Below are 23,250 nucleotides of genomic sequence, written 5' to 3'. Positions count from 1 at the left end.
TGGCGTTTTAATAGTAAATTTTTGTCGAAACTACTGGCTGCAAGAAAAATAAAAAAAATAAAAGTTGTATCAGCTTATAGACGAAAGGCGCTACCTGTAAAACGCTTAAGTCCATGGAGTTCGTACAGAAAATAATCAATTTTGATTCCAACTTATTTTAGTCTTTACTAAAAGTGTTGCTTGTCAAATTTTCAATAACTCAATTATGATGACGGAAGGTTGATCTTCAATTTTTTAAAAATTTCGCCAAGTTATTACCAGCAGCGTTAACGTTGGGCAAAATATGGTAGCTATCGACCTGCTCCTTGTAATTCCAAGCAAGTCGAAAGTTCATACGGTCGAGCGGCTCTAAACAAGATTTGAGGTTTCCACCCACACAAGCCAGTTATTCTCTACTTCTGGCGGGAAATACATGATGTAAATTGTACGAGTATTGGTTGCAGTGAAAATTTTTTTACACCCGTCTTAAAAAAATCGAAGCCCTGGACAGCATCTTTCAAAACTCTGAATATATGTTCTGTTCAATGAGTATCGTTTTGTATTATCATGGCCAAAACAAAAAGGGTTCCCATCTCTTCTACATTGACACCATCAAAGTAGAGGGGTTTCTCGTCATTGTCCTTATGCGTCCACTGCGACAGCAGTGTTTTGGAGGCATTCAAATTTGGGCTCACAGTTTGACTCTATTCTATTAAATTTATGAAGCGTCGTTTATAACACAGGACTCTTCGGTTCTGCTCTTCGGTTCTGCTGGGTGCTTGGAACAATCGTATGAAAGAGAGTTGTATTTATTTTCAAGGTTGACATATTATTTACTTACGCTCCGACCTCGTATGTGCTCCTAGGAAACATTTATGCCATGTTTCAAATCGATGTCCATTACGCCGGCTGTAACTTGCAGTTAATTGTCTATTGTGGGCACGAACAAAGCAGAAAGCGACCATCTTCTTATCTCATCTATAATCATTAATTAAGAATGATATCAATCTTCTACTTCCAGTTTCCCGACCCTTTGCATTGCTGGACCATTCAACAAATACAATTCATAAATCCCTGTTAAATCTTACTAGCGGAATGTACAGATAATAGTGGAATTTCATAGCTCAAATAAACCAACTATCCATTGACGAAAATTATTAATTTTCCCATATTTTACACTGTGCTAACTAAACCTAAGCTATCTAAAATTGAAATGAAATAATACTAGGATGAAGCTAACCCACCGTGCGTTGTCCACATCTGCTGTCTGACTTTGCTAAAAACTGAGCTATCTTCGCTTCAGTTGCTTCGCGCCTTCGCTAAAGTAATTGATAATTGAGCGGTAGTGGAAAAGTAACAAAACGATTGTGAAAACACTAAACAAAAGAAAAAAATACAAACATGTACAAGAAAAATGAAAAAAAGAAACAGTCCTTTGACAATGTCTTAGGGGACGTTGAAAACTATTAGAGAAATCTCAAAAATTTCATTACCATGTTCGGGATTTATCGACTCGTGAATTATCTGAATAAAAGAACTCCTTACGAAATGCAAAACTTATCCAAGAGAATAATAAAACAAAGTGAAGGGAGATTACGTGCAATTAATTTAGTGGACTACGTACATGGGAAAGTGTGCATGGGGAAACGCATGGTTGGATCTGGATGCTAAACATGGCAACGAAAGCATATTTTTCTGACAGATTTCAGTGTCCTTTAAGACTTTTAAACTTATAAAAAAAACTAGAGTAGCGTAGCGTCTCCAAAAGTTCTTATGACTCGATATCCACATTGCACTCTTTCCGTGTTTGATAGTTGGTGGCAGTAACTTGATTTTATTATTTTTATTTTTTTTTTTTTTTTTGGTTTTGTGATCATAGCTTCGCGTTTAGCTTGTTCCGTATCGTCATTATCCCACGTACTTTTGCTGTTAATTATAATTTAGCAAAGTCACTAAACTCTCAAATATATGATCTATCTTGGTAGGCTATTGATTGTGTAAGATGTTGAAAGTTTTGAATTCTTCAAAAACTCGATTTTTCGAAGATAGCCTTGAACGCGTATTACTGATATTTTTAGTTAATAAGTCTGCAGACATAAATTGCAAGTGAAGATAAAAAATTTACATGCATAGCCCTGCCGTGTGCACACTAAAATTTTCAAACCCCAATGTTTCTAAATTGAATTGAATTGAAACTTTCAAAGCGCTTTCCTCAAGCCCAAATATCTCAAGCCAAATCTCAAGATATATTAGCGGCACATGAGTATAGCGACTTTTTTTCGATGAATTGAAACTGATCAAGTTCCAAGCAATTTATTCGAATATTAGTAAATCTTTTCCATTTTTGTACAAATTCTTCATTTAGCTGATAGCCGTGATCCGCAAAAATTGAAATTTTTTTCCGCTACAAGAACAAGATATATCGCCACCATACTCACCTTTCTTTGCTATACCTTTCTCAAGCGACTTTGCGCCCTGCCTAACACATCAAAAGGCATATATGAGGATCCATTGCTCCCCCTGGTCATCATACTTATCCTCGAAATAGAGTTTACAGAACGTTTTAGTTTTCAATTTTCCCGATTTCAGAGACGATTCTTTACGAACAACACATAAACATAAGCCTTCAGGGATCAAGAAACAAGAAGTATTCATATATAGTTCACTTTCCATGCTATCAGAATTATTTACGCTCATAAAAATTATTATAAGGAGATTCTGCCCACTTCACCCTTCACCCTTTTCTAAGCTGAGGATCAGGAATTGACAACTCGTTGCACACATTTCGCTGATTTGTCAACAATTAAAGCATTTGAGCATAATTAAATTGGACAACGGACAAAGGCTGACGCGTCACAGAGAACTAAAATCGTTAAACAAAAACTGTGCGTGTGTGTGTGTGTGTGTGTTAAAGAGTTCGTTAAGAGCGCATACTCACATTCTCAGCGATAAAAATGGTAATGATCGGTTAACTGATGTAATCAGGATAATTTTTTTTTTTGTTTAAAACTAAAGACCAACAAAAATTAATTAAATAAAATTACAAGAACTTTTTGTAAATAGAGCATAATTTATTAAATTCATAAATAAATTCTCTTAGTATTAAAGTAAACTACTCTAAGCATAAAGTTGCAGGCCGAGATTCTAATAGTACAATAGAACACCGACGCACTGTCCGACGTGCGGTAATGAGAATAAATTAGAAATATCAACAATAAAACAAATTTAATTACAAATAAAATTTAACATTAAAACAAATTTTCTACAAATTTTACGCTTCCGCCCGCCCACAGATGACTAATGTATTACTAGCCGCACTAGGCGAGTGCAAGCCGTAATAACAAGCACGTATCGGCTTTTTAAAATTATAAAACAAAATAAAAAACTAAATAAATATCATAACCGCCGAAGCAATCAAAGCTATTAAAAGTCAATAAACAACTGCAATTCCGATTGGTCTAATGATCTGGCTGGTTTCCAATCCTTTTCAGGATAGTCGTCAAAATGAGTGGTATCACCTTCGCTTTGAACTTCAGGTACAATGGGCGCCTGAAAAGTTTAAAAAAATTTAACGAAATATTTTTTATATTTTTTTTGTTTTTTTATTTTTATTTTTTTTTTGTTTTATTAACATATCAATATTTGAATGGTCCTTTCCATTTTTGTTAACAAATTTTACTATCTACGTCATGCTGCACGTCGTTAGCCACGTGTGAATGCACTTAAATAAAAAAATGCTTTTATTTATATTAAACATTTCTGATGCAAATTCAAATAAAAAAATAAATATTATTTGTTGTGTAGGTTGTTTGTGTAGGTTGTTATTATTAGCAATTGCTCATAAGATCGGAGCAAAATGCCTTTACGTGGAGAGAAATGTTTAGCAATTTTTATAAAATGATGATTAATTATATCAAATGTAAAATGAAAACATATGAAATCAATTTATATTTATAGTTGCATATGTACACTTACAATGTTTTATGACGCGAAATGATTTTTATACGCACCACCGAAAGATGGGAATACACTTGTATCGTCATAATGTTTGCGACTCCCAAAAGTAAGCTTCAGAGACCCTATAACATATATATAGTCTTGATCTGGGTGGAAATTGTGAATCGATTAAGCCACGCCTGTTCATCTGCTTGTCTGAGTGTTGACGCTCTTCGGGACGCACAAATCAAAATACCGACTTTAAATGCGATAGAAACATTGAAAGATTCTAGGCGTAAGTTGGTATTGAAAATGGGTCAAAATGGCCAAAGCACGTAACGCAACTGACGGTTTTTGCTTATTACTCACAAACTATGAAAGATAAATGGGCGAAAGCTTCTACATTTACTCTTCGGAAGTCTCTACTATTTACATGCAAAAATGGAATAAATCGACCGCGTCCACACAAACTGATAAGTTATGCTTGCTGATCGTAAGTTAAACAAGACCAAACGTATAAAACCGGTTTGTACATTCCCCATAGGCTCAAGAATGCGTTAATTCTAAAACGATTACGATAGACCCTGTAGACCTGGTGGATTAATTTTATCTTAATAATACCGTCGATATGGGTATCAAATAAAAGGACTTGAAGAGTAGAATGCGCAAAGCTGGTTCTGTTAATTCTAAATTAATTATGATGGGCGTCCCGACATGGTGCATAAATTTCTTTTTATTAAAAACCTTTTACTGAATGAACTAAAAGATCGAACTAAAGGAACAAATATTATCCCAATCACTTTTTTGCGGACGTAAATAAGAGCATGGAGCGTTAAAGATTTGCATAGTGGTGGATATAAGAGATTCGGCCCCAGCCGAATATAACTTTCTGACTTGTTATTTAACGATTTTAATTCACGTATTGTTAATTACGCAAAAATTGTGCAATCGCGCTGATAGAACTGAACATGTATTGATTGCACGGGACTGAAAAATAATGATTTTTACTACATAATCCAAACTAACGATTCTTGATCGGTTCGCAGTGATATTGTTTTATTGATGGGAAAATTATTAATTTAACCGTATGCATCAACTATTGACGATCATATTTAACGTCAATTAATTGCAATTTTATCATTTTTTCATTTATCCGGTACTTGCACCGAAAACAATTGATCGCCTGGCTTGTAAAGAGCTTGAGAAAAGGGCATAAATGAACCTCATATCTAATTTCTACGTATTCTATTAAGTGAGATAATGCATTAACCTCGTAAACATTTTGATTTCTACAATTCGCTTTAACTTGCCAAGCTCCTGGAGTTCGGATTTGGGAGTATGGGAGTATCATCCGGTCTTGTATAAACTCAAAGTAAATTGGATCGTGGAAGGCAAAATTCCACTTGACCCTTACCAATGGCCATTTGCTTGAACTTTTACAAAGTTTTCGTTCTTTTTCAGGTGCTTTTGTTCAACATAATTCATACATTTATAAATTTAACATATTTAAATTAAATTAATATCTTCAAATAACATATGACTTTTGAGGTAATTAACTCAATCAAATTTAGATATATTTGGATAAAATTAGCCTTTATGGAAAATTTATTAAGTCTCGTATAAAATTTTGCGTGGAATTTCCGTTCTCTTGTTACACAAGATTGTCAATGCCGCTCCTTTATTAAGGAATTTATTTTGAACAATTATAATTTTAATTAACAATAATAACTGTTTTGCTTGCTATGATTGAGCGATTAAAGCCGATTCAAATCTTTTGCTCATTGCCGATATTGTGAAAACGAACAACTATAGTGATAGTAGTAATCATTCGCTATGGTGTAAAATTCATTTTCATACCCAGCGATTCCTTCTCAGTGAGAAAAAGTCTCCGATAAATTGTTACAACGTCCCTTCTTGCACTATAGTGATGGATAGTTAAATAAGCATACGTCAGACGTAGGTAGACCACTGTAAATTTTTCATAAAATCGATAGGTGGGAAAAAATTCTTTACCCGCAAACACTTTTTTCATTGAAATTTCGGGATATTGCGTAAGGAAAATGTGTTGGACATAGCAACGGACAATGAATATTTGGGCTTGGAAAAGCAGTTTTATATTCCAAGACTCGTAGACTAATAGAAAAAATGAATAACAAATTTTTTACGTGTTTGTCTTAAAACACAGTTTTTGAAATCGTCATGCAGCATTGCCCAAACAGTTTTCATATTTTTCATTCGAATTTTTTACTGCATCTTCAAAATATTCTCTGGCGAAACACATACGATCTTTTCGATACATTCGAACCATTTGTTATTAATTGAAGAACGCCCATTTTAGTCGAAAATTGCACATTTTCACTCAAACGTTCTCCAATTACACGATAATAAATTTTTTTAAAAAGCCCTACATGTTTCACTGGATGTAAGAATGTCGATTAAAAGCCCAAGATGTCTATACAGAATGATTGCGGCGTTGCCACTTTGTAAAATTTTTCAAAACAAATTTTTTTTCTAATACTTTAATGAATGCCTAATGGATGCTTTTTCTTCTGTCCACAAAAATTTTCCACAGAATTTCTTTTTCACACTTGTATTTGTAAACAAGTAAAAATAGTAGAGCGAAACAGGGCCCACCATTGAACACTGTACACCACTTATTCATATAACCACTTTTCAAGGCAAGATATTATATGGAAAGTGATTGAAATAGTGGTACGATTCGAAGCATTTTCAATTATGTTCGTCCTTGGACCAAAAATAGTCGGTGTACCAGGTGTCATCAAAATATCACGAAAATTGCAATCTTGAAAGTTGAACATAAGAAAACAAGATAAATAGAGCGACAGAGAACAATCTAAGATCGATTCACAATAGGACTCTGAAATAATAAAAGATAGATCTATCTTAAGTCTTTCTGGATGCTGCATACATCCGCACAAACCGCAGCAAGTGTTATGTGGCAGCAAAAAAAAAGGAAATGATATATCATTGATGTGGTCGATTCCGTCGGATCAATTTTGCTAATAATTTTGAAACCTTTACCAGGCAAAATTGATGAAAATGAACGTTTGAGAATGTAATCATAATTTCATCTAACAAACGGACAGATTGAGAAAAATTGTAAACCACGTTTAACGCTTAAATTTTTTGATGAACACAAGTGCCGAGATGTCTTTGTCGACTTTTTGCTAATTGTAGATAATGAGACCATGGTAAGATTATAAATTCATAAACGGACTTTTTTGGCGATATTGATAAGGAAAAAATTGAAAGCAATTATATTTTCTAAGTCTATATCTTGTTCTTCAGAAACGTATAAAAGACAAATATCTCTAAACACAGCACGCCTTTACCCCAAACTACTTTACAACTTGCCAACTAGGCCATAACTTCGTATGAAAAGAAAAATCAACTTTCTTAAAAGGCTTGTAATGAAAACAAGTTTACTGCTCGAAGCAAAGGCTGCCTTCGGACAGACTGAACCGGTTCCGCTTTATGATCTGATGAAAGGTTCAAACTCACAAAAATTACATCGTCCCATACATGCCCGTATGCGCCGCGACCATTGTACAAACCTCAAAGCCCAGCCACTATAATTAAATTTGGTCTACTAATTTGATAAATATATATAATTACAATGTAGAAAATATGACATGAAGACCTTCTTAGCCATAAACATGCTCGTGCAACCTCATTCTCAGAAACGCAAACAATTGTCTTATAAAAATTATTAATTTAGTTGAGACAAAATATACATTGTCCCAACAAAAACTCACACTATTATAGTGTATTAAACTGAACTGAGCTGATTTGAATAAAAATGCTTTATCTGAGCGAAGTATAAACAAAATTGCTTCTGCACTACAAAACCCACGAATTCTTTCTTTATCTCTGGACACTTCACTACTCTTCTTTCTGTTTTCGGTAAAAGCGTGGATGTGTGGCCCTGATAGGGTTAAATTACTTTTTCAGTTCGTTCTAGTAGAAATAAGTTATTGCATTTGCGAGAACTACTTGCCAGCAATCAGTGGTTTATTAAAGTTCGTTGCGTGAGTTACTTAAACTTAATTATATTAGGTCGTATTGAAAATTCTTCGCGATTTCTTCCATGCATTTTCATCACAAATTATCAGAAATTATCAAACAATAAGACGTAGCAACATGCGAGAGAAACGTGCTATTGGAAACAGACAGCACACTAACAAAACTTATACCGTAAACCAATTGTAAGCAGTACCCTAACAGATGTTATTTAAATGAAACAGAAACTAGAAATTGTAAATACTGTGTCGTATAGCTTACTGTACCTTTAAATGTTTCTGATAGACATCGAGCCATACAAGATTCTTAAACCATCGATGTCTTTTAACATCATTGGCCCCATTCTGAAATTGCAAAACAAAAACATATTAAATATTCAATTAATATATATTTACATAGTAAGAAATCAAGATGTATGCAAAGCCTACGGCATTATTTACAATCACTTAGCTCCTTCTTTTTTTTTTTTTTTCTTAATTGTTATTCACATACCGGGGTAAATTATTAACTGCAACTCTCCCTAATTGCTTAGACTTAAATAATAAAAAAGAACAAAAATAATACTCAAAGTGATTATGAAATGAATTTAATAACAGCCGGCGTCGACAATTGTCAATACTTTAAAGCATAGGGGAAGGCCTATAACTGTCATCCAATATGAAAATAACCAATGAAACTAAAAGCACTATTCAAACTCTCCCAAGATTAGATAATTACTAATACTTTAAAAATTCGTAGGTAATACTTTAGTTGTAGCTTTGTCTGCACCGAAACGAAATTCCATGTTCTTTATTGTCACCCATGTCGAAAAAATCGACCAATACTGTAGACATTCAAGAAACATTCAAGCCGGACAAGCCATTCAAGCCCGACTATGCCATAAAAAAAACAAATTCCGAAATTGAAATCTACCTGCGTACCTATAAAAGGTAGTCAAGGTAGTCAATTCCATAGCATAACTGAGATAAACAATGTAATCGCCTCGCTTTCTAAATCATTCGTGCGACAAACTGCAAATCACTAAAGCGTCTTGCCTTCTCACTAACCTACCTCTACTACTCAATACGTTTATAGCAAATTCCTCGTTTCGAGCAAAAAGTTAATTAGGCCTCACTTGCCTTTGCGAACAGTGACTTTGTCAATTGAAGCAGTACTTTCTCTATCGCTCCACCCTACGCTCACTTTATCTTCACGCAAATAAACAGCATTCTCTTTGCACTGCAGTGGCATTATAAATAATTCGTCTGAGTGGTGAAATATATCCCACGATCCAAGGGAACTTTAAGAAAAGAGCTACTTACTACAAGTTAATAGTAACAATTGAAAAGGTTATGTACTATTTTGTACGAATTTTGCAATCAATTCCAGAACACACGCGGTACACGCATAAATCGTCAAAGCGAGAATGAAAAAAAGAATAATGAAAATTTTTTGTCGAATGTTTTTTGGTTAATTATTTATAATTAAGGTGCTGTCAATTAAGAATAAGGTCTCGTAATTACATTATTATATATAAATAAAAAAATATTGAAAAAAAGCTTTAATTCATATATGTGCTATATACGCGTCTGTAAGTATGCGTGTGTGTATTTGTTATGTGAACTGAGGGTAAGTACATCGCTGGTCCACGCCAGTAGCCATCATCTGCAACTTTCAATTTTACTCACACTAGCCCAATCTCCACCACGACTGACACAAAACTTTCCTGACTGCTTTTGACTGGAAGACCAGTGAATTGGATAATACTTTCAATATTAGAAAAGGGCTAATGGCGTTCTGTGGACTTTTTCTGCCGAAACATTGATGGTTTCCCTTTACTTATTTTTATTCGTTCCTTTCCTCAGCCGCCATAATTCCTTGTACTTTTGTATTTAGAGCTTACTCTTCAAGCCTCGATTTTTTTTATTATGCTTTTTAAAATTTTCCTCTACGTCCGCACAGTCCTGGCATCACAATACTGTATCAAGTCCGAACCCATGTAGGTATTTTGGAAAGCAACCGTAACAAATCAAGAATATCGTGAGCTCTCCGAGAGAGCAAGAGCATAAGTCTACTTTTCGTCACTCTGCTCCACGCATTCGTTATGTGTTGTTAAGAACGTTTCTTTGTTCCTGACATTTTTTGCTCTTATCATGGATACTGCGCGTCTCATCTCATTCAAGATGTTAATCAGCACCGCTCATGTGATTGCCAGGGCCGCTTTCTGCCAAATGGTTTCGAACTAATCGATGTAGAAATAGCGATATAGCGATATATCCCTGCCAGTGTACTGCTGCGAGCGTTTCAGGACACACCAAGCTTACATACAATATAACGAGGTTGACCACCGTGTAGATTGATGCAATCGCTTCAGCTGCAGTATACTATATATGTTGTTTTACGGTTAGTCTATTGTTGACGATCAAACTGAAGTGTTCTAGCGCAGGCAAATGACGTATTTTTTATGCGATGTCGCACGTACGCTATATACATATTTGTGTGCACTTCGATTTATATTAATATGTGTATGCGTATGTGTGAGTGTATGTATAATGATAGTTAATCAAGGAAAAGCAATGCAAACCTCCTACCCTTACTTATTGCTTATATATTCATAATGCTAGAGCGAATTCTTCTAAAAAGAAGTAGACGTATTATGGTAATAGGTACAATCCCATGTGTGATTTGTGGTAAAATTGAACAGATACATTTATGCAAAACAAATTTAAGTGCGAAGTCAACAACTGGAACTTTTGAGGTTATCTCCCAAAGAGTCCAAATTAAAGTCTCATCAAAAGAATCGATACCGCTTTCTTGCCGTTCTCAGCTTACTGAGAAACTGTCTTATCGATAAAGAGCGAAGTCCTATATGTGATTAGTTATGAAAGGAAATCTAGTATAAAAAAAGATGTAAAAATCGTACTTATGTTAGTAGCGCTGAACAATTGTCAATATATTCGAAGCAAATGTTTTGATTGCGCAAAAATCTCCATAAATTAACTATAGAGCTATAAACAGCACTTACATGCCTGGATATGGTACTAAGCAAAAATAGAATTAGGAATAGTAAAGATTGAAAATTGCGCAGATACCTTTAAATTTGTACTAATCTTGCCAAGGGTACCACCTACTACGTTTCCTCATGCATCTATGAAGTAATGCCTGAAGGCTTGTAAACGAAAATTTAGTATTTTCTTTAATCATTCATGTATATATAAATACAATTTTATGTATTTTAATTTTTTTCAGTTTATATTTATTTTCGCAATAATAATTATTTAAATTTGTTTATACATAAATGAATTGTTAATGGACCATTTGTGAAATGTTATTTATAACTATAATTTTTTCGTTTTTTTTTTTTTTTTATTCTAATTGCACACGCTCTGCGCTTATGAAGATTAGATAAATAAATGATAAATGTGACGTACAAAGCAAAGAAACTCAATTTGAACACGGACCATAGTTATTTTTAAAACATTTTTTCACAAAAATATCTTTGAAATATTTGAAAGCGTATATGCTATGATTCGCTACCACTAGAACCTCTTCTAACATAAATATATTGATCATTTTTCTAAGGTGGTAGATAGCACTTATGTAAGTCCATGCTAAAGGCTTCCCTTACGGAATTTTATTCTACAAGGATTTTACTCTTTCGCGGACTACGTCTTAGAACTATAAACGACAGAGATGATTATACACCAAATCGGCAAAATATAACTCTTGCATATAAATTGAATAATTTTTTTATATTATTTGGTCACTTCTCACTATTGACAGAGGAATAGTCTATGCGGGGAATTTTTTTCACAAGACTTTCACCTGCACGCTTATTGCCAGAATTAGAACGCTTGAACCAATTGGTTCAAGAGCATGAAAATCTCTTTTAATCACCTTTGTGCCATTTTAACGACAATACTAGCAATTTTCAATAATTTTTGTAACCGGGATTCTGCGATAGATTTTGCCAAGTTGAGACATGCGTTTCGATATAACTTTGAAGGAAACAAACGATGCTGATGGAAATATAAATAATCAATTGACTTACTTTCATATTGCCCAAGCGTTTTGTGCGATCGTGCGTGAGCAACTTTTTAATTAAATCTTTGGCTATAGGATCTATGTGACGTGGCCAGTCAATTTTTCCTCCGAGAATTTTTTCATATATACCGAATGGGTTTTCATCGTAGAACGGCGGATAACCCACCAACATCTCATAGATAAGTATACCTATAATATGCAACAAACACTTATCATTATTGTTTGATAGTTTTCACAGACATATAGTATAGAAAAAATTGAAAAATAGAAAGGAAGAATCGTACCCAACGCCCACCAATCGACAGCTTTATTATGTCCCTTAGATTGTATAATTTCTGGTGCTAAGTACTCTGGTGTGCCGCATAGTGTCCAAGTGCGATCCTTTAATTTCTTTGCAAAACCGAAGTCAGTAATTTTAACATGTCCATCCCTTCCAATCAATACATTCTCAGGTTTCAAGTCTCTATAAACTATTTGCAGTGAATGCAAATATTCAAAAGCCAACACAATTTCAGCAGCAAAAAAGATCGCTGTAATAATAAATAAATGCATTTCAATGAGCGGCGCAAACAATAGCAACAATTTAAAAATATTTTTTTTTTTTTGTTGTTTTATTTGCTTACAGGTTTCCGTATTAAATCTACCAGCGTTTCTTAGGTATGTAAATAATTCACCACCACAGACGTATTCGAAAATTATATACAGGCAGCAGTTATCTTTTGTCGACCATTCTCTGAAAATAAATAGGAATTTATGCACATAGGTGAAGGCGTATAAGATAACGATCAGTTTACAATATATGTACGTAATAAAGCTAAAGAATAGTGAAAATTACATTAAATATACAACAGGTCACCACTGATACTTTTCTTAAAGGCCATCTTTAAGCAGATTTCATTTTCATTAAATCGATTCCGTTGCTAACTGTGCGTTATGTCGCCTAGTCATCATCACATGCTCGCTAAACGTATAACGTAATGGGCAAAGAGTCGCCGCAACCATACACTGCTCTTAAGAATGCCCTCTAATTTCAGGTTGGCGCCAATCGGATATATCTTCATATGACTTGCACTTCTTCAACATGTTCCAACCTAGTCCTAGCCTAGTCGACGTTTTCATAGCTGATGTGTCCGTCGTGTCCGACGAAAAATTTTAACAATTTGCAACAAACTTGCAAAAAATCCCTCTTCTGTTTTCATAAAATTTTAGAAGAAAAGGTTAGCGCCCATATGGAAGAAGGATCATGGCGTAGAATGAAATGGGAAAACTTCCACTTCGAGCGAAATCCTTTAAGCGATATTAATCTTTTCCAATGTCTCCTCTGTGGGCGATCGATCGCATCTCTGCTCTTAGCCTTTGCTGGTATAACCATCATTATCAAATCAACGCCAAACAATTATTAAGTTGATTAAAAAATAATCGAAATATCGATGAAAATCGTTAAATAAATAGAAGAAGATGATGCGAGAAAAGGCTTAATATGGCTAATTGGAGGAGTCAAATATATATAAAATGTTGGCACATGAACAAAGTATATAAAGTGCAATCAAAACTGATTCTCAATACTTTCTCATCTCAAACGCAAATTTAGTAGAATTCTTTGGCCCTTCTGCTTATAAAACTATCAGCCTTTAGCATCCCTACATTTTTGTTTATGTTTTCTCTTTCCCTTCTCACTAACTGCTTAATTAATAATTTCGGCGTAGAAATATTTGGATAAGAAATACAACGTAGACATATAGTCGACATAGGAATGCAAAGACCCTTAAGCACTTAAGTAACTGGAATAACGTGAAGGAAATCTTTATTTGAAAAAAATCTTATACTCCATGAAATTATATGCATTTTAAAAGACCTTCAACGAATATCTCGATTTTCCTGTGAAATCGAAAAATTGTTGAATATTGTATATAGCACAATGCAAGAAATGATTTGACGCTTGAATACTTACAAATTTAAGAGAAAGGGATGGTCGATTTCACTTAAAATGCTTTTTTCATTTTTGACGTGCTCAACTTGTTTTAGACGTATAACATCGGTCATTGCTAATATTTTCATGGCACAATATTGATTAGTCACTCGATCACGACACAAGCACACGCGACCAAATGTTCCCGTACCTAAAACAAACGCAAACACAAAAAAAAAAAAGAATGAAAATACATCTCTTCAGATCAAGTTTGATTAAAAACATATTGAAATGATTTATTAACTAAGCATATATTTGCTACATAAGGAAGAATTAACTATTTACACAATTAAAAAAACATTGTTTTTGCATCTTCGCTCACTCAGTTCGGCATTGTTTTCTCTCTCATCTATTGCCGCTATTTGCTAATTTGCTTTCTTCGAGTACTTTGAATTGTGAATAAAGTCCAAATTTAGAGCCCAAGGACCGCAAGTACATTTTTCCTTTTGCACTCATTACCGGAGGATGAGGCGTAAATTCGTTTTGTCAAAATGTTCGTATACCCGGAATGAAGCTTGAGAGACCCCATAAATATTTTTGATCAGCATCAAAAATTCTGAACCGTCTTTTTGACGATCAAATATTCTCCGTAGCACAAAAATGAAAATATCGCCTACAAACTTGCATAACCTCAATCGGTTCAAGAAGACAAGAACTGAACACATTCTTAGTTTCCGTGTTTTTCACTTGACCGACAACCCCACCTTGGTTAGGTCTGTATGTGGGCTAAAGCTTTAGTTTTTTGTATTTTCTAAACTTTGTACTTCCCCTGCTTCACTGCTTTAATTTCTTTAAAGACTATTATGATTCAGAAAATGAAGAGATCGTAACCGCGTAACAAATCAAATTGAAGATGAAGAGTTCACTTTGATTGATAAGATCGGCATTTCTATATATTGTTATACCTCGCGCCTTTAGTCAATTTGTTAAAGCAATTCCCTAAAAATGAATTTAGAAAAAAGTGTCAACGAAAGATCGGTGAACTGTAAACGAGAAAATATATCTCGTTTTTTCAAGCAATTTTTCTTTCCTTTTTTTTTTTTTATCTAATTTTATGGGAACAATCATTGTCAATATTCAGTTTTATTTACACAAATTCAGCTAATAAAACGAAATTTCTAACATAAACAGAAACAAGCAAACGTTCACATATACGCGTAAGCAAAAGCAAAAATAGATGGCTTTAAGCAGAGTCAACTTGTATGGTGCACTTATTTGCAATATGTACTACATGCTGTATATTAAACATATATTTATGTAAATAATAATATTATGCATGGCAATTTTCTGTTGTATGCATTTTAGCTACTACGAAATGCGTGCATTTTCAGTTCGTTATTTCGTTTGTAACTTAGCTTGAGTCTTTGAATTATATAATAAGTAAATTAGCATGTGCGGCACTCCTGATATGTGTACTTATAATTTCCTTCGCTTATCTATCGGAATAATAAAAATTTTGCAAATTCCATTATAAATTTAAAATAAATGGAAAATAAGCAGAAAAACGGTATTCCGATGCTTGAAAGTGGCTTATGATTGTCAAACAAATCCAGCCAACGTCACTTAGGAAACGTATGCATATTAAGGATTACGTTAGTAATTTTAGTTGATGCGGTGACAACTTGTAAAAGATTGGATCCCATTTTATTACAAATGCCAATATTTTGATGTACCATTGTATCCATCAGTTAAAAACCAAGTAATTATTATATTATTATGCAGCATCAAGAATATTCAGCAACACTGAACTGAAGCCTCAGTCAAAAATGAAATCTACATTTTAATAAGGTACCCACCACATTCCATACTTTATCTTCAGTATTATATCAAACAAAATATATCTACTTTTGAAACAGTTTGGTATTTATACTCTACACCACATAGGTGTAGGTAAAGGCATATTAAGCTTAAATGGATGCAGGCCGCATTTAAAAACGATTTCAGTTAGACTCATTCTTGGTTATATCAATAGATTCGAAATCACTGATTCTGAATCACTTAAGAATTGTCCATCCGTCCGTCTGCATTATGTCTGTTCATGGGTTTATGTGTTCAAGCTGCAAATCGCAACATTTGTGATAATTTGAAGACATTTTACGGCTATTCGCCGCGTTATTTAAAAAAAAATGTTCAACTTTTACTATCACTGGAGCAATAGCACTCTGACGCCTTCCCGTATAAACATTTTTATTTAAAACAAAGTCTTTATATGGTAACTAAGTGAACATTTTTGTGTTTAATGATGAACACTATCCCGAAATAACGAGTAATTTGACATGTAAATTGACTATGCCAAGTTTGGACCATAAAGGTATATTTTTACTTCTAGTGAAAAGTAAGCTTTTATTTGTATTGTAAAATGTTGTAATTATTGTGATTGTGATTTTATGGCGAGCACAGGTGCAAGGTTTTTATTACATTTAGTAGGGTTAATACTTTTTAGCTAATTCCTATAAAAGAAAAGACAACAAAGAAAAGGAAACAAAGCTTCACTTTCGTGTTTTATAGCGTGTATGATGCAGATAGTAAGGCACTTAACGGTTGATGTTTCCCGACTATAAAGCGCTTTAACTTGTTTATTTTCAAAAAAAAAACAAAACAAAAGCAGTTTGCCAGATCGCACTGTGGATTTAACGTCTACACCTGGTTTGATGCCTTAATCAGACGGGTTGCCTACAACCATAGGCACTCAATTAAGTTGAGTGATCATCCCCTGGTGGGGAGAGACAATCCTCTAATAAGGGGGCCTCGCAAGGGTGAAGTACCTTCCAGCGAACTTTCCTGGCACATCACAACCCCTGCGAGCGGGCTCCTGACCCCCGTCAGGTGCTTAAATGAGTCTACAAAGCCTTTAGCCTTACTTTGCGCTTTGTATTCCGAAAAATGTAATACGCCACTCTTGCCTTTACACTCTACCATACCGTCAAGGTTAGCCAGTACCAGACTATCTTTCTTCAAGATATATAGTTATCGGGCGTATCAACTGGCATGACCCGATTACCATGCTCTCACCAATTACTATATTGTAGTACTTCTACTAACCAGCTACCATTGAGTCCGGTTAGATTTTCCTCTACAGTAATGTTTGCCAGATGACAAAAAGATCTACGTTTTAGACGAAATTAATATAATTGTATTAGCCGAAATCTGGATCTTTGAGAGCTTTTAGCCTCAGTAACTGCTGCCGTATGATTCGTCAATTAATTTCAAAACATTTTCATTTTGAAAATAGACTAAGCTTATCTACAGCGGTTGAATAGTAGGTGCTCGTGTATGTATTATTTTCCAGACTTTTTCTTCTTTCTTTTAAACACAAAATTTGTTAATAATATTTTTCCAATTTTAAATTCCATTAATTAATTAAATTTTTCGAATTTCAAATTCTCTAAAGCTGCTGAAGTTTTAAAAGCAAGCAATAAGTCATTACTCGGAAGCTAAGTTTTGAACTTGCGGCTCTTCCTAGTATATTCAATTCTTGTCGGCAGTTAGCAGATTATTTAGTACGTCAATCGTTACGGCACAATATGCGCGCACAATGGTTATAGATCATCATCTAGCTTATCGCAGAACTTGATATTCGCACGAACTTTTTTGAAGTTATTCATTACTGTTTTGATGCAGGGATTAACCTACAGACTACTGTACCGAAACGCGACTTTGAAGGAAGACTGTTGCTTTGCTTAACTTTTCTTTAACTTTCGGACTTGAAAAATGCTATAAAAACGCGATTGCACCCTTTTGGTGGAAAGCTTCACGGACAAAATTTTACTTCTCCTGCTTGCTTCGCAGGGAGATGCTGTTAGATTGTGACTGGTGATGAAAAGTGGAGGTGTTGCGATGTCAGAATCTCACAAACCGCAATGCAGTCCAGGTGAGCTTGTAATATTTATATTAAAGCCGAATACCTACGGTTTCCGGGGCTGAAACGACGAATAAAAACTAATGCAGTTAAGCAAAAAGTAATTACGCTCAGCCCTATCCCGAGAATTGTCTTCATCAGATCTTACACTATTTCTTCGATTTAATACATTATTCATAACTCTTCGAGCACCGATTCGCTTCTCATCATAATGTTCTCAAAAGTTGAAGTGCTCTGGCAACAAGGAGTTCCAGGGCGAGGAAATAGTCATCTGGAATAGATGATACGTTGAATGATACGTTGATTTATAGGAATTTTTTTTATTTTAAATCGCTTTTTTTATCAAAACATATTTATTTTGAATTAACGATTTCTCTCCAATATTCGAGTGAATTTAATTGAATTCGATAAAAAAAAACGTAACAGAAATATATTTGAAGAAAAAACATTGATAGAAAAGCACAAATAAATCATTCATTCATAATGTGGACTTTTATGGACCGTTATCAGCCATTTAAACAATATATCATAACGATTTTAGAAAGTGAATTTCGCACGTATTTACTACTTATAAGTTTTATCGAATACACATGGACGCATAAATACAAAAGCGACTAACCAAGTGTTAAAGTTTTGCTCGCCGCTGTACTTCTTTCTTTCTTTTTTTTTTTTAATTCATGTGGGTAGATGTTTTTATGCGTCTCGGCGGTTTTGATATTGTGTATTTAATAAATAAGGGCGAACATTTTTATAAAATTCTACGTAAATAATGTACATGGGAGTGTAGCAAGTACATTCACATAAATGTGTTTAACAATTTTTTGTTCATTTTATGAGAATATAAATATTGATGATGATCATTGTTTAAATTAATCTAAAGCAAAATTATAAAAAAAATGTGCTTTTAAAATTTGAGCAAAATTCTTCGTCTACATTTTATAAAATTGGTGTTTTCGCCATATTCTATAAATAACTTGGGTAGAGGACTCGAGAAAAGCACACCATTATACGGAACTTGCATTTCCAACTTGGCATCACTGCCACAAAATTTGAAAATAAAAACCTGTACTTCGCTTAATTAATAATACACCAATAATTATACGATACACTTACGTGAACGCATAATTTTCATTTAAGCCGTCTTTATAGGGAGATGCTCAAAGAAGAAACGTGATGGAATTTCAGCAAAAATAATTTACTTTTCAAAGATTTGATTATTTTTCAGTTGCTCCCGTTATAACTAAGCATAACTTAGGCTTCGTCGTTGTCCTTCCTTAGTTGTCACTAGGACCCCTATATCGGTTGGGTTGCCGAGAGTATACGGGCGTCGTACAAATTCGATAAGATTAATTTTTATGTCAATTTGTTACTATGAACGAATTTTCATCAAGTAGTATTCAAAATTAGACTTTTTTACCATATAAGGATTCAGTTTCCGTAGGAGCGGTTCTATGGTAAGATGTTAAAAAAATCGTCCCATACGATTTAAAGTTTTTACACCAATTTAGAATGGCGACATACTGTTACTAAGCTGTAATACTGTTACTAAGGAAAATTCTACAACCAATTACTATGATTTTTTATACTGACGTATCAGAATAGGGTATTGGATCAGAAGTATTCGAAAAACTGCTGCAACGCCAACCATTTTCAATACCATTCATCTTTAGGCCAAAACACGTACCCAATGTATCCAAATTTGTTCAGAAGATCTCGAAAATTACGACCCCTAGGTTGAACACAATTAAATATGGAGAAACAAGATTAGAATCATTTTCTGAATCGATCGGCATAATAGAAGATGGGTTTATCTTAAGCCCATCAAATTTGTTCAGTTAATTTCATTTAATGTGTATTGTGAACTAATTTTCATCATACAGTGCTAAAAATTATGCTTTTTTTATTCTTACAATGGCTTACTTTCCGTAGGAATGGATCCCATCCAAATATTTTATGCTTATTTTATAGGCCTATGTACTAGTTTCTAAACGTTTTTATTGGGAAATATTGAAAACAATTTTTTTTTTTTTTTTTTTGTAAAAAGACTTCAGGACGGTATAAGAAGAATGGTCGTAAAAGTGGTCCAATACAATATGGGCACTGTTATGCATGTGTGTGTGTGTATCAAATGTTGTGCAAACATCTTAAAAAGTGTAGATTGAAAAGTGAAAAGCACACACAGCATCAGACAGCCAAAGGCCTGGACAAGACTAAAATGATTCCGAAACTGATTCCGAATTGATCAGTATAATAAAAGGTAGACTTATCTTAATCGATCTAGATGTTACGTACGTACACACGAACGCAAATGATGCAAGGTGTAAAAATTTATTTTTCCATTACACTAATTATCAGGATTTCTGTAAAAAAAGTCAGAAAGTCCTATGTCCACCCAACAAAGGAGTATGCGCAACACTCTGAGTCAGACAAGAGAATATAGCGAAAATGCTTTCAAGGGCCTAAACACATCCGTTGGGCCTAATTCCGAAGACATGCTTATTCATGTTCATCTCTATAACTTAATTGGCAGGTGTCTTTAACTGTAGACCGAAACCAAAAGACGAAGCCTATTTCGTCTATGATTTGACTTTGAACATCTAGTAGTAATTCCTTGTTTTTATTAAATGGTGAGCTTATCTCTCATCAGAGTTATTTGTCTCCTGTCCTTTTTTTGGAAGCCCTTTCGAAATGCATATCAATCATGAAAACTTCAAGTATTTGGAAACAATGTTTCAAATGAGTGAACTTTTAACTTGAAAGGTTCTAGCAAATTTTAGCTCGAATGTAGACAATTGTTATATATTTCATATATGAACAGAATCAATTAAATTTTTGCTTTCAATCATTTTCTATTCAACGCTTACTACGATATGATATATGTATGTATATATAATATAATACACAATATTACATCTAACATAGCGAAAGTGTATTAGATTTCATTAAAAATGTGAACAAGAAAAGTTCCCAAGGGTTTATAAGGCATAGGAACGTGCGTCTATAACCTCATAAACATATTTTGTGTACAGATATGATTAGCGTGAATAGCGGAATTCATCTTTCTATCTGTGTATTGTGCCTTATGGCTTCGAAATTTTGTCTAGAAAAAGAACTCGATATCTGCTGTTTTCTCTAATTATTCTCGACAATTTAACTACGAGAATCAATTAAATTGGGCCCAAGAGATGTACGGGGTAACCAGAAACACCCTATAAAATATATATACATATATAGTTTTTAATTTCTAAAATTACATACAGAATAATGAGGAACTTAATAGCGCGCATTACGAGATCCGACCCCACCTAGGGCTATTTTATTTTTAGTTAAACGAGCATTTCATGAGACTTATTCGAGAAATATTACAATGAAGTAATATGGAAAAATATTTAGTTCTGGCAACTTTTCTTTTCAAACAATTCTCACTAAGAGTGGACAGGACACACCTTCATATACGCAAAAACTAGTGATTAAAGCAAAGAAAAAATCGATACAGGATTCGCCAATAACTAGTGCATCGAGGAAGATTCACGATATTTCATGGGAGAGAGTTTCGTCCCCGCTCTAATCGACCAAAGTCTTCTGATATCGATCAAATGCAAACTGATTAAAAAGATCAACTGCAATATAAATATTGAAGAATGAATCGTTCAAACTTTTAATAAATTCGTCGCATGACTTGACAAGCCTACTACTATATACATACACATATATAAATGTCACATCAATGAATAATTACAGCGACAAACACATAACTGTCGTCTTTAAAAAAATCCAAAAGTTGCAATGGCAACTCTTCTCCGCCAAAAAGAACAACAGTTCGTTGTATATGGTGCCGATTACGTTGAACGCCCAAAGGAAATGATTAACTTTTTCTCCACAATCGAAAAGTGGAATTGCAAGAGATGTCGATGACTACAGTTGCAAAACTAACGGTATGAATTGAAAGACAAATTGCTGGCCCATCGACCGAGTTCCCGACGTCTAACAAGGGTAGCAAGGGTTTGCATATGTCAAACGGATGCGCTAGGCTAAAATTACGAGGCTGTAGCAGAGACCGAAGCGTATATTGAGGATCGCCATAAAAGACATTGAAATGTAAGAGAAACGTCAGACTGATTTTTGAAGGAAAAAAATTGTTTTTTCTTACTTAGCCTATCGACTTATTGAGCAATATTAGCGAAAGAAAATCATATATAGGTTTCGGGACAATCCTAAATCTGTCTACATTTTCGACCTAAGACTCGAATGACTTTCGTTGGGGCAATATACCGATGCAAAGTTCGAACGATTCTGGTATATGCATTTGTGAATTTCACTTCTTCTTCTTTTCTTTTTTTTTTGCTCTAAACAAGTTTTTTTAATCTCAATCATCATTTCATTACGATGTTGCTGGTAATGATAATGATGCATTACAACAAAGCCCATGACAACTGTGTACGTATTTTTGTAAGTATAATTGCTTATGTTTGTATGTATTATACTTGCGCAAAGTTTTTCAATTGTTGCATGATAGCAAAAGTTGTTAGTTCAAGTGGTTAAAAAACAAGTTAATCGACATCAGCAAACAGTGGACAAGGCAATGTTTAAATGGATGGATGAATTATAGATTTTCATAGCGATCGCAGGAGACGATTTTATGTAAGTACTTTCTACTATTGATATCATCATCATCATCATCATCATCATCATCATCATCATCATCACCATCACCATCATTACTATTATTATTATTTTTATTATCGCTATTGTTATACCCTACTCCATCTATAATAAAATCGGAATCCAAAATTCAGATAGACTGCTCTTTTTTTTACCTATTAGTTTGGCACTCTTTTTCGTATGTCTGTATGCATATTTGCTGAGATATTGAGACGAGATGTGATACACCAACATGTTTTGACTCAACGGCGGACGGTATTGAAAATGCATTGAATCGAACTATTTTTACGATAAATCCCCCATATGGAAAATTGTTTTGAAGAAGTCGTCTTATATATAAAAAAGAAGGTGCGATTTTTTATCCTTTTTTAGCAAAAATCGGTGAAAGATAACATTTTAGAACTTTCGATGAAGTCAGATCATCTCTTCGGCTCCCTCTCCACTACACAATCATTCGTAATAAAAACAAGCTTGTCTTGTTAAAAATTATAAGTTTTATTGTTACAAGTTGACAATTACTGCAAGATAGTGATTTTTCATAACAACATACCGTTATAAATTTGGACTACGTAAGTTTACGTTTTGTGCTCCTCCCTATATAAGGGCACTCACAAAAACTATAAGGTACAAACTTTGATATTTTGTGACGAAGACACTTAGATAAATTGTATTGGACGCAGTACAGTATGTTTTTTAAAAGGCTACCTTGCCTGACCATGGCTTTTTAAGCTTCACTATTAATATAATTGCTATGATATAATCAGGCATTATACTAAATCAA

At 34.0% G+C, this 23,250-nt stretch overlaps 1 protein-coding gene across 4 annotated transcripts in view; it reads right to left on the bottom strand.

Annotated features, from left to right (window-relative positions):
• Positions 1-3,090: 3,090 nt before the first annotated feature.
• The window catches only part of LOC119645369 (cAMP-dependent protein kinase catalytic subunit 3), a 40,578-nt gene continuing 20,418 nt past the window's right edge, over positions 3,091-23,250 (bottom strand). For all 4 annotated transcript variants that reach the window (XM_038045553.1, XM_038045551.1, XM_038045549.1 and 1 more), the window contains exons 3-8: positions 13,931-14,099; positions 12,603-12,712; positions 12,264-12,509; positions 11,987-12,168; positions 8,223-8,300; positions 3,091-3,528 (exon numbers count right to left, since the gene is read on the bottom strand). In XM_038045553.1, the coding sequence (XP_037901481.1) occupies positions 3,403-3,528; positions 8,223-8,300; positions 11,987-12,168; positions 12,264-12,509; positions 12,603-12,712; positions 13,931-14,099 (911 nt within the window). In that variant the 3' untranslated portion in view covers positions 3,091-3,402. The remainder of the gene's footprint in view (positions 3,529-8,222; positions 8,301-11,986; positions 12,169-12,263; positions 12,510-12,602; positions 12,713-13,930; positions 14,100-23,250) is intronic.

This window comes from Glossina fuscipes, unplaced genomic scaffold (assembly GCF_014805625.2).
Source record: "Glossina fuscipes isolate IAEA_lab_2018 unplaced genomic scaffold, Yale_Gfus_2 1, whole genome shotgun sequence".
In the NCBI taxonomy this organism is placed as follows: domain Eukaryota; kingdom Metazoa; phylum Arthropoda; class Insecta; order Diptera; family Glossinidae; genus Glossina; species Glossina fuscipes.
Note: the sequence above shows the minus strand (reverse complement) of the source record. Positions and strands in the feature narration are given on the sequence as shown.